At 52.0% G+C, this 13,543-nt stretch overlaps 1 protein-coding gene across 1 annotated transcript in view; it reads right to left on the minus strand.

Annotated features, from left to right (window-relative positions):
• The window catches only part of LOC144139664 (uncharacterized), a 46,883-nt gene extending 35,723 nt beyond the window's left edge, over window positions 1-11,160 (minus strand). The window contains exons 1-2 of the mRNA XM_077671954.1: window positions 11,064-11,160; window positions 8,108-8,212 (exon numbers count right to left, since the gene is read on the minus strand). Coding sequence (XP_077528080.1) covers window positions 8,108-8,212; window positions 11,064-11,160 — 202 coding nt within the window. The remainder of the gene's footprint in view (window positions 1-8,107; window positions 8,213-11,063) is intronic.
• Between the last annotated feature and the right edge of the window lie 2,383 nt (window positions 11,161-13,543).

Consider the following 13,543-nt stretch of genomic DNA (forward strand, 5'->3'; position numbering starts at 1 on the left):
CGGCGCAAAGCGGGAAACATCGCTGTGGAATTGTATAACATATGAGATATTCTTGTGATCTGTCTTCATCATTAGAAGATGAAGTAGGTAGGTTTTTTTTTTCCCTTCGTCGACGGAGAAAATACATTTCTCCGACCCTCCGTTGTCTTTAATGCTGGCTTCATGTAGCGTATAGAGAGAACGTAAACCAGCCATTTCGGAATCTCCGGGCTCAGGTGCCGTAACAACGGCGGACAAACTGTCGGACGCGGAGCAGGCCGTGGTACGGCGAATCTCCAGCCCCGGGATGAACGACGACATCGTCAATATTGTGGAGACGTCGAGACCGCAGAGTGCATCGTAAACCTGCCGCCCTGCACGCCGACGTTTCATGGGAAAGCGCTCGGCTGCCACACACCATCATCGGTATTCACGGGCACCAGCTGTGAACGAGCGCGAAAGGCTGGGCAACGTACGCGCCCTTTTTCAGGGCTACTTTCGCCTCGAGTTCACGTGGCGGCTAGCTCCATCTGTTGAAGTGGTGGCAAGGCACTTCAGTGAATGAACATCCCTTTCCTGAGGGGTAAGTGTTTGATAACGTGCCGGACAACGTCACGAATGACCTAAGCGGACCGCGAGGGTCAGCTTCTGCAGCAGCTGTGAAAAGAAAACCCCCGTTCCCTGCGGGATTCGAACTTCCGTCCCCAGCGTCAGAAGGCGGACGCTCAACCGATTACGCCACAGGAACAGGTTGCGGCACAAGTACAAAGTTTTTAAGGTGATGTTTAGGCTGCGCCGTTGACAACTACGCTGCTGCTAGTTTACTCTGCATGCCGAGAGATGAGCGGCTAATGCTAAAGCTGACGAGTCTTTACCGTGGCAGCGCTTCTGCCTAGTATTATTTACCCATCTCTGCTAGGGACGAGGTGCACACTGAGGCATATATGCGGTGACCGCGGAATCCCGCCTTTGTGTTTTTGCAGGAATACGCTCAATAAAAGCAAAAAGAAAACCAACGAGCTTGTCGTTTCCTCAAGCGGAAGGAGAAAACAGGCAGTTAAAATATTAGAGTAAGCTGCGCTGGCCGAGCTTGGCTAAAAGAAGGCTTGTAATAAACATATGTATGGGAACAAAGCCGACGATTGAGGCGAAACAATGAAATTAAATTTAAATTTTATTTCATATTTTGTGAAATGCTAGAAGTTTGGGCTTCGTATCCGAAGACAGGTTGATGTGTGTGCTCCACGTCGAGAATAAGTCAGGCGTAGCAGAAATGCGGATACGAGCTGGCGCCCAAGCAACGAAACATATTCTCGCTTTCTTCTAACTTCGGGTTAACGGCTTTTCGGGTGGGCGCCCTACCAATGAATTCTCTTGCTCCTTTTTATCAGAAGCGTCCAAGGAGCCCACAGTTCCACACATTGAGCGCCTACTGCTCCGGGAGGCGAAGAATAGAGCGCTGCAGCATTACGATCAGGAGCAGAAACTCTCCCTTAGGACAATGCATTTTGATGTTGCGGAAATTCAGTGATTTTTTTGTTTCCTTCCCAAGCGCAACGCCATCAGAAACAGGAGGGACCTTGATAATTAATTCTTTAGGTCAACATTTCTTTCGTTTTTTTATCATCATTTGTGAGCATTTATTGAACCTGTAGGGTGACATGCATATTTACCCTCCTTATTGGGTGTGAAAAGTTGGTGTGCCTACAACCGGGTGAAAGCTCTAGGCACAGGACGCTACAAGCACAGGGGAGGTTTTTCTAGTGACATCCCGAACAAAGTGAAACCCGTGTATGCAGACCTCTGTTCTGATGAACTCTTGACGAAATGCCTCCACGGAAAAACGCAGAACGCGAATGAATGCTTCAATGGGACGCTCTGGCAGCGTCTCCCTAAAGATGTCTATGTAGGCCTGCGCACTGTTTTGTTTGGACTATACGATTGTATATGTCACTTCAACAATGGAAATAGTGGCACGCGGGACATCTTGATACACGCTGGTGTTGATCCTGGCTACTACACCACAGTAGCTTGCCACAGCAGGGACCGAAGACGCTTGAAGAACGCCAAGCGCCAATTCGGCTATCTGGGCGACTGTGTTCTCCTTCGTTTTCTGGGCTATTTCTACGAAGGAGACCACAGTCGCCCAGATAGCCGAATTGGTACGGCATTCGAGATCTAATCGAAAGGCGTGGGTTCGGTCCCCACTCTTGGCGCGTGTTTTTCTTTCTTTCTTTCTTCCGTATATTAAAAAAATGTTAACTTCATTAACCGTAGTAAAAAAAGAGCCTAACCACACCCCTATGCCTCCTTTGGCGTTGTAGACTGCCGACCTATCTTTCTGTATGTATGTATATATATATATATATATATATATATATATATATATATATATATCTCCGCAATTTAAAAAAAAACAGCAACAAGCTCATCGCACGTGCAGATTCCTGCTTTGTTCACGCAAACTATGTGCGGGTAGTCATTGTTGGGTGAAGGGAGGGTTAGAAGCTATCTGATATAGCACCAAGTACGCGGCGTGCAGCGCGACGCGACAGGCTGGCCATGCAAGCAGCCAAAGGACAGGCGAGAAACAGAGCCACTCCCTCTATCCATGCGCCAATCCCGTCATCCGCCGTGAAGACTTTATGTCGTCCACGGTGGCGAAGGCAGACACAGTCTTAAAAATGTCTCCATCAGTGACTGTCCGAAGGAGTCCTCTGACTTCATACCGTGTATCCGTCGAAGGAACAGTCTCTGGCTGTCCCGGAGTTGGCGTTGGAAGCTGCATGGTGGTGTCGTGAAGGGACGATCTCGATGCGGTACTGCAGGCCAAGGAGCTCGATGTTTCATCTGATGATTGTCCAGGGACTCCAGCATAATAGAAAATCAGTATAAGAAGTTTGCGCCTCTTACTTTAGTACTGCAGAAAAAAAAGAATACTTTATTTTCGTTATCATCAGGGTCTTTCATTTTCACGTATGATAATTTCCTTAATTCGGGCGGAATAAACCAATGGTTAGATTAAAATGTTGAAAAATGTTGATAAATAAAGATGTACCAACGAGCATATTACTATCATTTTAATGCGCGCATAGAACCTCACAGGTACACTGCACTAAATAACTCGTAGCAGCGAAAAATCCTGGGCCATCTCCCCTAACGTGAAACCTGGGGAGGGGCGAAGCATGTCACGATTTAGTCCCGCGTTCGTGAACCTGTGAGGGTAGGGGTACCCTCCTGCCGAGAGACGACATGCAGCGTGCTGGTGGTGACGGTGACTGACCCCCGAGCAGCCGTCCTCGGAGGTGTTTATTGCCCGGCCACACACAAGGTTGCCCACCGAGCCTGGTGGGGCCACTGAACTTAGCGGCCAACGAATATCAGGGATGGGGGGCGCCACACACTTGTCACACCCCTCACCCCCAAGTTTGTCCTACACAAACACAAAACAACACCTGTCCCCCCGGCGAGTACCGGTCCGGAGGTCTCCGCAGCCTCTCACTCCGCCGGAGCACAGGTGTCGAGGCCGTTGTGGCAGCATTAGGTGCTGCCTGTGTCACACTCGCACCAGCTGTCAGCCTTCCCGGTGTCGAAGGACTTGCGCGTGGTGCCGCAGTGGCGCGAGTAGCACCAGCCCCTGGTGCTGTGCTGGCAGCGGTCGGTGAAGCTGGCTCCCCTTGAAGGAGTCCAGGCTGAGGCAGTGCAGCGGGCCCGTGGCCAGGCAGCCCGGCTGCGCCAGCAGGGGCGCAAGCACCTACTCGGGCGCGTACGGGTCCCCGCACAGCATGCACAGCATCAGCCGCATGTCCAGCCGGGGCCCCGCGACCGCGGGCAGCGCCTGGTAGGTGTGAAGCCGGCCCGCCCGCCGCTCGATGCTCTCCACCAGCGCGCACAGCGCCTGCTCCAGCCGCACGGGGTCCAGGCCGCCGCCGTCGTCCACGAAGGGGCACTGCAGGCTCTTGGCCTGGTTGACGACCTCCTCGCGCAGGAAGTCCCCCTGGCCCGCAAACACCATGACCAGGGGCAGGCCGTGGAAGGGCAGCCGGTTCTCCTGCTCCAGGTTGGCTAGCAGGGTCTTCTCGAGGCTCTCGCGGATGTACTCCAGCCCCGGCTGGCTGGTGCACACGCACAGGCAGCTGTGGGGCAGGGGCTCCGTGTGGAACGAGTTGTGCGGCAGGCCCACGTCGCCGCCGATGATACTGAAGTCCAGCGCGTACTGGGCCTTGTCGTCGAGCCGGAAACCCTGCGGGAGCACCTGCCGCATAGCCTGTGCCACCTGCTGGGCGCTGGCCCTGGCACCCAGCACCACCAGGTGCAGCAGGCGGCCGTTGGTGCCCAGCACCCCGACGCCGTTGGTGCCGGCCTCTCGCCGGTGCAGCAGCTGCTCGATGACGCCGTCCCTGCAGTCGGGCTGGACGGGGCAGTGCTCCCTCTGGCACCTCAACGTTTGCCGCCGTGCCGGTGAATGTCCCCACCTCGGGCTGGAACAGGGCCTCGAACTTGGTCAGGAGGCTCGGGCCGTCTGCCACTGCATGCACTGCTTCCTGGTACTCCGGCAGCCTCACGCCCAACGCCAGGATCCAGTTCCGGCCCAGCAGCGTCGGTGATGGCCCCTTGGTCAGGTACAGGGGAAGGGTGGTCTCCCTGTCGCCAAGGCGGACGCTGACCTGGGCTTTACCCTCGACTTGGGCGAGCTGTCCGGAGTAGCTGCGCAGCATGACGCCCGACGCCTCGACGGCCACGCCAGGGAAGGTGCGTCTGAATACTTTCCCGGCCATGACAGACACACTGGCCCCTGTGTCCAGCTCCATGGAGATGGGGCGCCCGCAGACTTCGACGGTCAGCCAGTATGGTGGCACCGGCGGCTGCACTGTGGCCGCGTGCCACATGTCGAACATCTGCGGGTCTTCGGCCACGACGTGAAGCCCAGCCGTTGCACCCGAAGCTGCTGCCGCACGCCCCCGCCGCCTACCCTTGCGCCGACTCCCTTGGCCTTGGGCTGGCGCGGAACCTGTGCTCGGCGCCGGCTGCTGCTTCCGTCCGTTCGCCGTCGTCCCCCCTCGGCACGCCCGAGCAATGTGCCCAGTTCTTCCGCACGCAAAGCACTCCGCTTGCGCGAACTGGCACTGGGAGGGGGGGTGGTCACCACCGCAGCGAACGCACCTGCCATGCCGTGCCGCCATCTTGTTCACCGCCGCCTCCGCCGACGGTGAGCCGGCCGCACGTGCTAGCTCGCCCGCGTCCTTGGCCGCAGCCTCCATTGCCAGCGCTGCCTTCACGGCGTCGTCCAGCGAGGGGTCGGGAAGCTCCAGGAGTCGCGTCTGCATGGCGGGGTCGTTGATGCCGCAGACGAAACGGTCCCGGAGCAGCGAGTCGAGCTGCTCCCCGAAGGCGCAGCCGCTCGCCAACCCTCGCAGCGCTGCGACGAACTGCCCGAGCGTCTCTCCGTCTCGGCGGCTCCGGTTATTGAAGCGAAAACGCTCCATTAGCGTCGACGGAGCCGGGCTGTAGTGCGAGCGTAGCGTCGCGAGCAGCTCACCCAGCGACTTGTCGTGCGGCGTGGCCGGCTTGAGCAGGTCGAGCAGGAGAGCGAAGACGCGGGTCCCGCAGCTGGCCAGGAAGATGTCGCGCTGTTTTGCCTCGGGTGTGTCGTTCGCCCGGAAAAACACGCCGACTTGCTCCTCGTAGACCGGCCAGGCGGACCCTTCACCCTCGAACGGCTCGAGCCTCCCGTACAGCGGCATGGCGTAATGGCGGCTGGCTTGAGGGGGCGGTGTCTCGGCGTTCACGGTGGCTTCGGCCGCTCCGCGGGCTTCTTCCCTCGTCGCCAGTGTCAATGGCGACGAGTGGCGACGAATCCCATCCTCGTCGCCAGTGTCACGATTTAGTCCCGCGTTCGTGAACCTGTGAGGGTAGGGGTACCCTCCTGCCGAGAGACGACATGCAGCGTGCTGGTGGTGACGGTGACTGACCCCCGAGCAGCCGTCCTCGGAGGTGTTTATTGCCCGGCCACACACAAGGTTGCCCACCGAGCCTGGTGGGGCCACTGAACTTAGCGGCCAACGAATATCAGGGATGGGGGGCGCCACACACTTGTCACAAAGCATGCAGGGTGTAAGTGTATTCGAAGATTGTAAGTCTCCCTCTTACGACACGGCGCGCGCTGATTGGGCGCCGGAGAAGCGCCGGTGAGAAAAGCAATCATGCGCTTGCTGAGGCGGTGGCGCCCTCTCTTGTGTTGAACTGGATTTAGGCAATTAAGAGAGACAGATTGACCGTAAGTGAGCTCTTCGTGCACACGCTGAAGCGTGCTAAGAAGTATGCTTTACAGGAGAGAACCTGGCGTAAATTTGAAACCAATTTCGAGACGAAATTTAAGAAATGTTTGTTATTAATGCAATTAAATTCTGGTTATAGAGGTTCCCATACATTGTAGAGGTTGTAGAGGTTCCCATACATTGCGTTGATGACGGGACGGTCGCCCTCAGGGAGCCCACGAAAGCTTCGCTTTAACTAGAAACTGCTTCGGCCGTGTCGGAAGGGTGCAGTCTGAGAGATGTTTGCTTCATGATGCGATGGACCCAGGTTCGCCGCCATCATGCGACACTAATTAGACTATTGCCCAGGTTCGGTACCGACCGCAGGAAGAGTTATTTTTTCTTGGGGCGCTTGATGTTGCTTATCATCATCATCGTTTGGTGAAACCTATTGCGTAAAGTTTGCTTTCCTGTAGCGCGTTCTGGTGACGGGACGGTCGCCATCAGTGAGGCATAGAAAACTTCGCTTTAAAATGTGCATGCACAGCAATGAAATGCAGGTTACTCCACATGTGAATATATTTGACTGTTCCCTGGAAGTATTTAATGTGATGGCCTTACTGTAAGTATTACCAACCAATAGTAACTCACCATAGCTTACTGATGAGTATGTTGACAGTGAACTTGTTATCGGCTTACGAAATTTTACATATCATTCCACTCCAGCTAACATACACCAGACTTGTCATACCCTCATTTTGCTTACATGAGTTACCTTCTTTGACAGCTTTAAGGTCATGCAAAAAAACCACCCCACGGCTGCATGTGTGCGGTGAAGCTCAAATTTTGCATGTTGTGCGGCACAGCCAACCTTTATTGCTCTGTTCGTAGATTTTGAATATCCGAAAACTCCAAATGCTTCCAACGGCAAAACTGCGCTGCGAGTCGACTAGAATGGCAAGAACTATATTAGCTATGTACTCGAAGTTTCAAAATTCGCACATTTTAATTGCTAATATTATTAGTTGGTCTGCCAGTTCAATCAGTTATTCAGCAATGGTCAGTCAGAAAACTTCAAATGATGTTCCAGAAAACACATCTGATGGTTCCACATGCAGCGACATAAAACCTTCCACAAAGTGAAAATTTTATTTCTAAAATACTAACTAAGCCAGTTTCTCTGACTAAGCCGTACGTTCCGTGAAAGTTAACCCTCACCTGTATTGTAGGTGGACATTTAATTGCCGCTGGATCACGCACTATACTTAGAGAACAAGAACAGCCTTATCTCTGCTTCCCAATTTTATCCTGCACAGAAATGGGCTGTCGCATCAATTATACACATATTACCATATTGAAGATTACCAGACGGAGGTCGTTGTCCTGCTTGCGCCTACCGTAGCATATGAACGCTGCAACCTTGTACCGTAGAACATGTACCACATAATATGCTCTTATACATTCTAATTTCATTTTTCAGTTTGCCAAGCCTTAGGAATAAAACATTTGTAATTGTGTAAACTGACACCGAGCACCCAAAGTATACATCCAATTTCGGACGTCCGAGTGGACGTACAGAAGTGTTAAATCCGGATGTCCCATGGACGTGCATGGTATGCCCATCGGCTCTGAAACGGACGTCCAGAGGACGCCCTCTAGAGCTGTAGTGGACGTACACTGGACGGCCGACGGACGTCCAGTGGTTCCTGCGGCAACGAGGAGTGTGGTTTTGAAGTGACACGACAACTCTTTGAGTACGCGGAGGTGCAACGTGCCGCTGTGCCCCTACTCAGGGTGTAGGGGCACAGTGCCCCTGAGTAGGGGCACAGCGGCACGTACCCCTGCAGCAACCTTTCATACTCCCCGATTACCAGAATCAAGGCGCTCCCAGGCCTTGTGGCCGTCGTCGTCGTCGTCGTCGTCCTCCTCCCCGTCAACGTCCTTGTCCTCCTCCTCCTCGTTGTCGACGTCAGAATCTGCTTCACGCAAGGAGGCCCTCCACGGTCCCAAATCTGTGGGGTGGTTGTAATCGGATCGGCGAAACCACCCGGTTCGCCACCGATTCCCTGCAGCGGTATACGATTACCTCGGGCAGTGGGGTGGACGTGAAGACAGGGAAATGTGCGAAGCTGTCTGTCCAGGACTTTCAATACCTAACGTGGCACATCACCATCTCATCAAAGTGGCAGCTAGGTGTTTTGAAAATTTCGACTGCTAATCGACCAGTTTAGGCGAAATGCCCCAGGTGGGGTAAGTTGCTGCGGGGGAAAATTTGACATTTACATGGAAGCTTCACCCGTACGGACCATTGACCAGGGCAAATTTTAAGTGCAGAACACTTTAGGCGCTCGCCTTGTCGTCCTAGCTCGCTTGCTCGACCCAAGTATATAGAGCACAAAGGCGGCGTCTCGGGGTAACGCTTTTGTTCGCGGCGTACCCCAGAGGCTTCGAAAGCCAATTGCGGTTTATATAGTCATAAGCGTTCGAAATCTCGTGAAACGCTGGCGCTTGTCGTACATCTTCCCGTTGTTTAGCGCAAAGAAAACTATAGATACATTTGAGGAAAAATATGCGTAATTAACCGGCAGCGCCCGCATTCCTGTAGTTTTTACCAAGTGACTCCGGCAAGCCCAGCACTGCGGGAAAGCCGCCACGGTGACCCAGGCGGGCCGACCACTGCTCGGCGCCTGCTTGTTGCGCCTAGGCGCGCTGAGGCTCTGTCCGCACGCATGTCAGAACCTTTTTTTGTTGGATAATTTTGTTGGTAGTTGGATAATTTTAACAGCGAAGCTGTTTAGCAAATCGTAATTTTTCGAGTCCGCAGTTAAAATACCACGAAATTGCCAGCGCGCGCACGTGAGCGCGGGCCTCGCAGCGACCGCCCGGCAGTTAACAAAACCAAGAAAATGCCTAGCGCTCGTGTGTGCGTGCCTCGAGACGACCACCCAGCATCCCCTGCGCACGTTCGTCAAGCCAGGCATACCCGTTTAGGAAGATTGGTCGATATTGGCAAAAAAAAAAAAAAAAACAACACTCCAGCGTTTGCCGTAATCGTGGAAACACTGGCTCGGAACGAGAAAGACTCCAGCGTTCACCGTAATCATGGCGCCACTTGCTCGGAACGAGAAAGACACGTCATAGCGTACACTGCTCCTAGGCTTTCAAGAATTTAATCGACAGAGGATTGTAAAAACCTACACGACGGTTTTTTTTAGCATCATGACGCGGTGCACAAAAAAATTTACCGCCCCTTCCTACAGAGAGTTGAAAAAAAGTTCAGAAGCTAAAACTGCGTAAAAAGTGCGTCAGAACCTTCGCTAAAAATGCGTCCAGCCTTTACTGAAAGTGCGTCCATTCGATTGTGAAACCTCCCAAGATCCAAATCTTTTCTTTTTAGAAGTGATAATCATTGGACATCACCTCGGAGAGGCGTACGCTATGAATGGCGAAAGCTGTAGTTTTTTTTTTTTTTTAGCCAATCTTGGCCAATCTCCCAAGTGGGTATGCTTGGCTTGACAAACGTGCGCAGGGGACGCTGGGATTTAAATCGCCGCGAGTCACGCACACACGAGCGCTAGGCATTTTCTTGGTTATGTTAACCGGCGGGCGGTCGCCGCGAAGCCCGCGCCAGAGGACTCTGGCCTCGCTCTCGTGCGCGCACTCGGCAATTTCTTGGTATTTTTAATTGCGGACACGAAAAGACATCTGTCCTGTGGCACCTCAACCTCACCTGTGGCAAAACATCCTCTGCACCACACCTGCAGCACCATATATATGCCTCGCAATTACTGTCTGGGTGACGGCCTGTTACGACCGCTGCAGAAACAGTGACCAAGCTACTACTGTGATACCGCGTACCAGCTACGAAAAACTCATCGCTGAGGTCAGAAAAATGTGCCTACAACAGCTGGATACAGCCAATAGAGCAGAAAGGGAGGCAACTCCGCGGCTGAAGGAAGCGTACCGCGTTCGATGCCGCTTCGCCTGGGGACCGGGGGGAGAAGACCGCACTGTGCATCGCGAATTCCTGATGCAGCCGGCATAGTGGGGCACCTCGTGCCTACTGAGGTGGTCGTCGATGAACTCTGCCCATTTTCTATTGCCACCCTCGTTCCCCTTGGCAGGACATGGCGTGCAGCTGAAACAGTAACAGAAACAAGTGTAAACACGACGACGAGCGTGACTTCCTGAGTACCCGCCACTGGGCAACGTATAGGCGCCTTTTCTCTAGCCAGAAAGGAATCAACCCCCCCCCCCCCCCCCCAACCACTTCCCCAACGTCTGTAGTGGACTTGTTCGAAATGTACCACCTGCCAGTCGCACTGAAATGCGGGGTCTTTAAGGGTATACCCTTGGTGTCAATTGATAAGCAATGTTACCACAGTCCAGCCTCAATCTAATCACGTTTTAGGTTTCACACTGGGCAAGACCTACCTGTACCATATGTTTGAGGCAAGAGAATTTTTTTCATTTTATCGCGCTTTTCAATTTTAGGTGTTTATTGTGTAGCGTAAAAATCAACCGTACACCCATTGAATATAAGACCTTAAATGTCATTGCTGTAATTTTTCTTGCTATAATCCACTAATTACAACACATGGGCGTGGTCGGATATACCTGCCATTTATAAAATAAAACATCATTTTCATGCAGCCATTTGCGACGCCGAGTTGAACCTGCCATTCGCATATGACAAGTTGCAAGACATGGAAGTTATTCTAATGCTGTCAATTTATAACCAGAGTGCATTATTTTTTAAAAAACTCATTTTAACTAGCAAACAAGGTGTTTAAAATAACTGCTTACAGTGGTACACCTTCTACTCGCAGGGGTTGGACTGCTGGCTGCTGTAATCTCTGGCAACTCCAAGCTTGGGTCGGGCTCCTTGGCTAGGCCTGTCGGCCGGAGGGCTGGGTCTCGACATCGTACAACGTCACTGCGGAAAACCAACTTTAAAAGGCTCGCAGCTTCAATAAAAAAAGACAAAAGAATTACTACACCCCCGCCCCATCCTCCCAACGCATGGAACAGACACGCTTCAACTAAGCGCATACCGAACAAGCATTCTGAAGCAGGAAATTTCCTTGCCTACCAGCAGGGGCGTATCCGTGGAAAGTGTTTCGGTGTCAGAACACTCCCTAAAGTTTCTGAGTGCCGCATACCTCCCTCCCTTTTCCTTTCGCCTAGATAGTTATGAGGACTGTGCTTCGCCTTCATGTGTTCCATCGTCGCACCCTCCAGCGGAAACCTTGGTTAGATAGTTACATACCTACGATATACTATAACGTAAAAACAGCAAAAAGGGTGTAGGTTTATTAACGCCGAAAAATGACAAATTTTGTTCGGGTGCAGGATCTTATTAAGTTATACTGTGTTTGTGTTTCCCACGAGCAGTAATATTTTCATTAAGCTTCTAGTACTCATGAGAGAAGTTTGATGACCTTCCACCACCTCTAATGGTCGATCAGGTGGTGATGACACGATACGACGACGATGCAGACGATTTTTTTTTCGGCAGACAGGAATGCACCATAAATTTGATACAGAAGAGCAGCTTTCAGACCAGTCAGTGCTGTTTCCCAACAGTGGACAGCTAGCAACTCATACCTTGTGGAACTGAAGAGTGCTCGATTCCCTTTTTTGATTACCAGTGTCCCGCTATGGCCCTGCATCTCCTGCCTAACAATTACTGCCACTCCGCTGTAACCAGGATGACAAGTCCCATGCCCTCACCAGAATGCAGTTTTTGGTGAAACTTTCAAAAGCTGAGAGCTTCGCAAACTGCAGTTTTCCAAACCAGTTTAACAAGGCCTCCTGGACTACAAAGACTACCCCCCCCCCCCCCCTTTCCTTCCTTTGCTCCAATAAAATAGGATATTTGCACCCCTAAAAGACAAGAAAGAGAAAGATGGCCGGCACTAATAGGCAGTGGCAAAATGAATGTAATATGTGCTCTGTTCGGTGAAAATCCTTTTACGATGATTGATCAAGACTGAACAAACAGATGACGGGTACATCGATAATGAATCGCCTTTTAAACCGCTTAGTTTCGAGTTACAACTAGGACGCTTAGACAGTTTAAAAAAGTTCAAATATAGACAGGAAAAAGAATGGCGGGCCGAACCATTGTTGACGGAGTTTGGGGTGCAACAGTTTTCAATTTTAATTTGTAAGCAAACATTCACGAAACAGAACATGATTGACCGGGGCCCATTCCGAAGCAGTGTACAAAACTGGCCCCGCCTTGCGGGCCGGTGGTGTCCACGTAATTAGCGACGAGAGTGGCTGCGTCCTATGGCTGCGTCGCGTTCGACGCCACGCACTCAACCCCAAAACCCCACGTTTCCGCGGTTGGTGTTCCGCACCCTCTCTAATGCAGGGCTGATGTGGTACCACACTCTCCGCCCGTGTTGATTTTTTTTTTCTCCCGCGGAAAAATCCTGATTCGCACACCTCCTAGGAACGCACGTGAGGTACGCATACAGGGGCTAGAGCTAAACAGCTTGGCTGTAAAATAAATAATTGCTATTTCTGTGACGTCGTAGACGATTGGTAACAGTAATTTGTGAATGGCGTAGTTTTGAACGCGTGGCACTCGGGTACTGTAATTCGATCCTTCAGGGCCCTTCATATTACAGAGCGCGTTCACGAGGACGGTTGCTGTCGCGCTAGAGCGCGCGCTTACGCCGCATAAGATTATCATAATTGCTCGGCCATGGAAAAATTTAAATTTCACTCCGGCAGCATGCACGCACTTCTGTCTGTGAGGAAATGCTCACAAAGGGCCGTAGGTTGTTACCGGCAAGAAATCTAGCTTGCTTATCGAGCTGCACGTCGTAGAGAAAATTCAGAGGGTTTGTCAATTCGAACGCCAAAGATCGAATGCCGAGGGCACGCGCTCCGCGAGCCGCGACTTTATCGCGCGCGCCCGCGAACCACGCGCGTTGCCCCATTGGCCATAGACAGTCACGTGAAAAGCTAGTTTTCTTTTTTTATTATTAACGTCATTACATATGGATGGATGGTAAATTGTATGTGGCTCTTCACGTCTTCCTTAGCAAATGTAACCTTTGTAAGTTGGTAGTATTTTGGTAGCAAATTGATAGTAGAGAGGCGGCGCCGAGTGAGAGGCGTTGTTCAGGAGTTAATTGGAAAAAGAGACCTAAGCTGTTGAGGATAAGTAGATGGCGTAGATGGATTTAAGCCAAACCCTCATCATCATCATAATTTTACCCTCTGCGTTTGTATGCCTGCCAAGTTGGTGAACAAGAACAGTGCACTAGAAAGGCTGTATTTTCTCTCAACAA

This window comes from Haemaphysalis longicornis, unplaced genomic scaffold (assembly GCF_048455015.1).
Source record: "Haemaphysalis longicornis isolate Haplotype H1 unplaced genomic scaffold, Haemaphysalis longicornis Haplotype H1 scaffold_5, whole genome shotgun sequence".
NCBI classification, from domain to species: Eukaryota; Metazoa; Arthropoda; class Arachnida; order Ixodida; family Ixodidae; genus Haemaphysalis; species Haemaphysalis longicornis.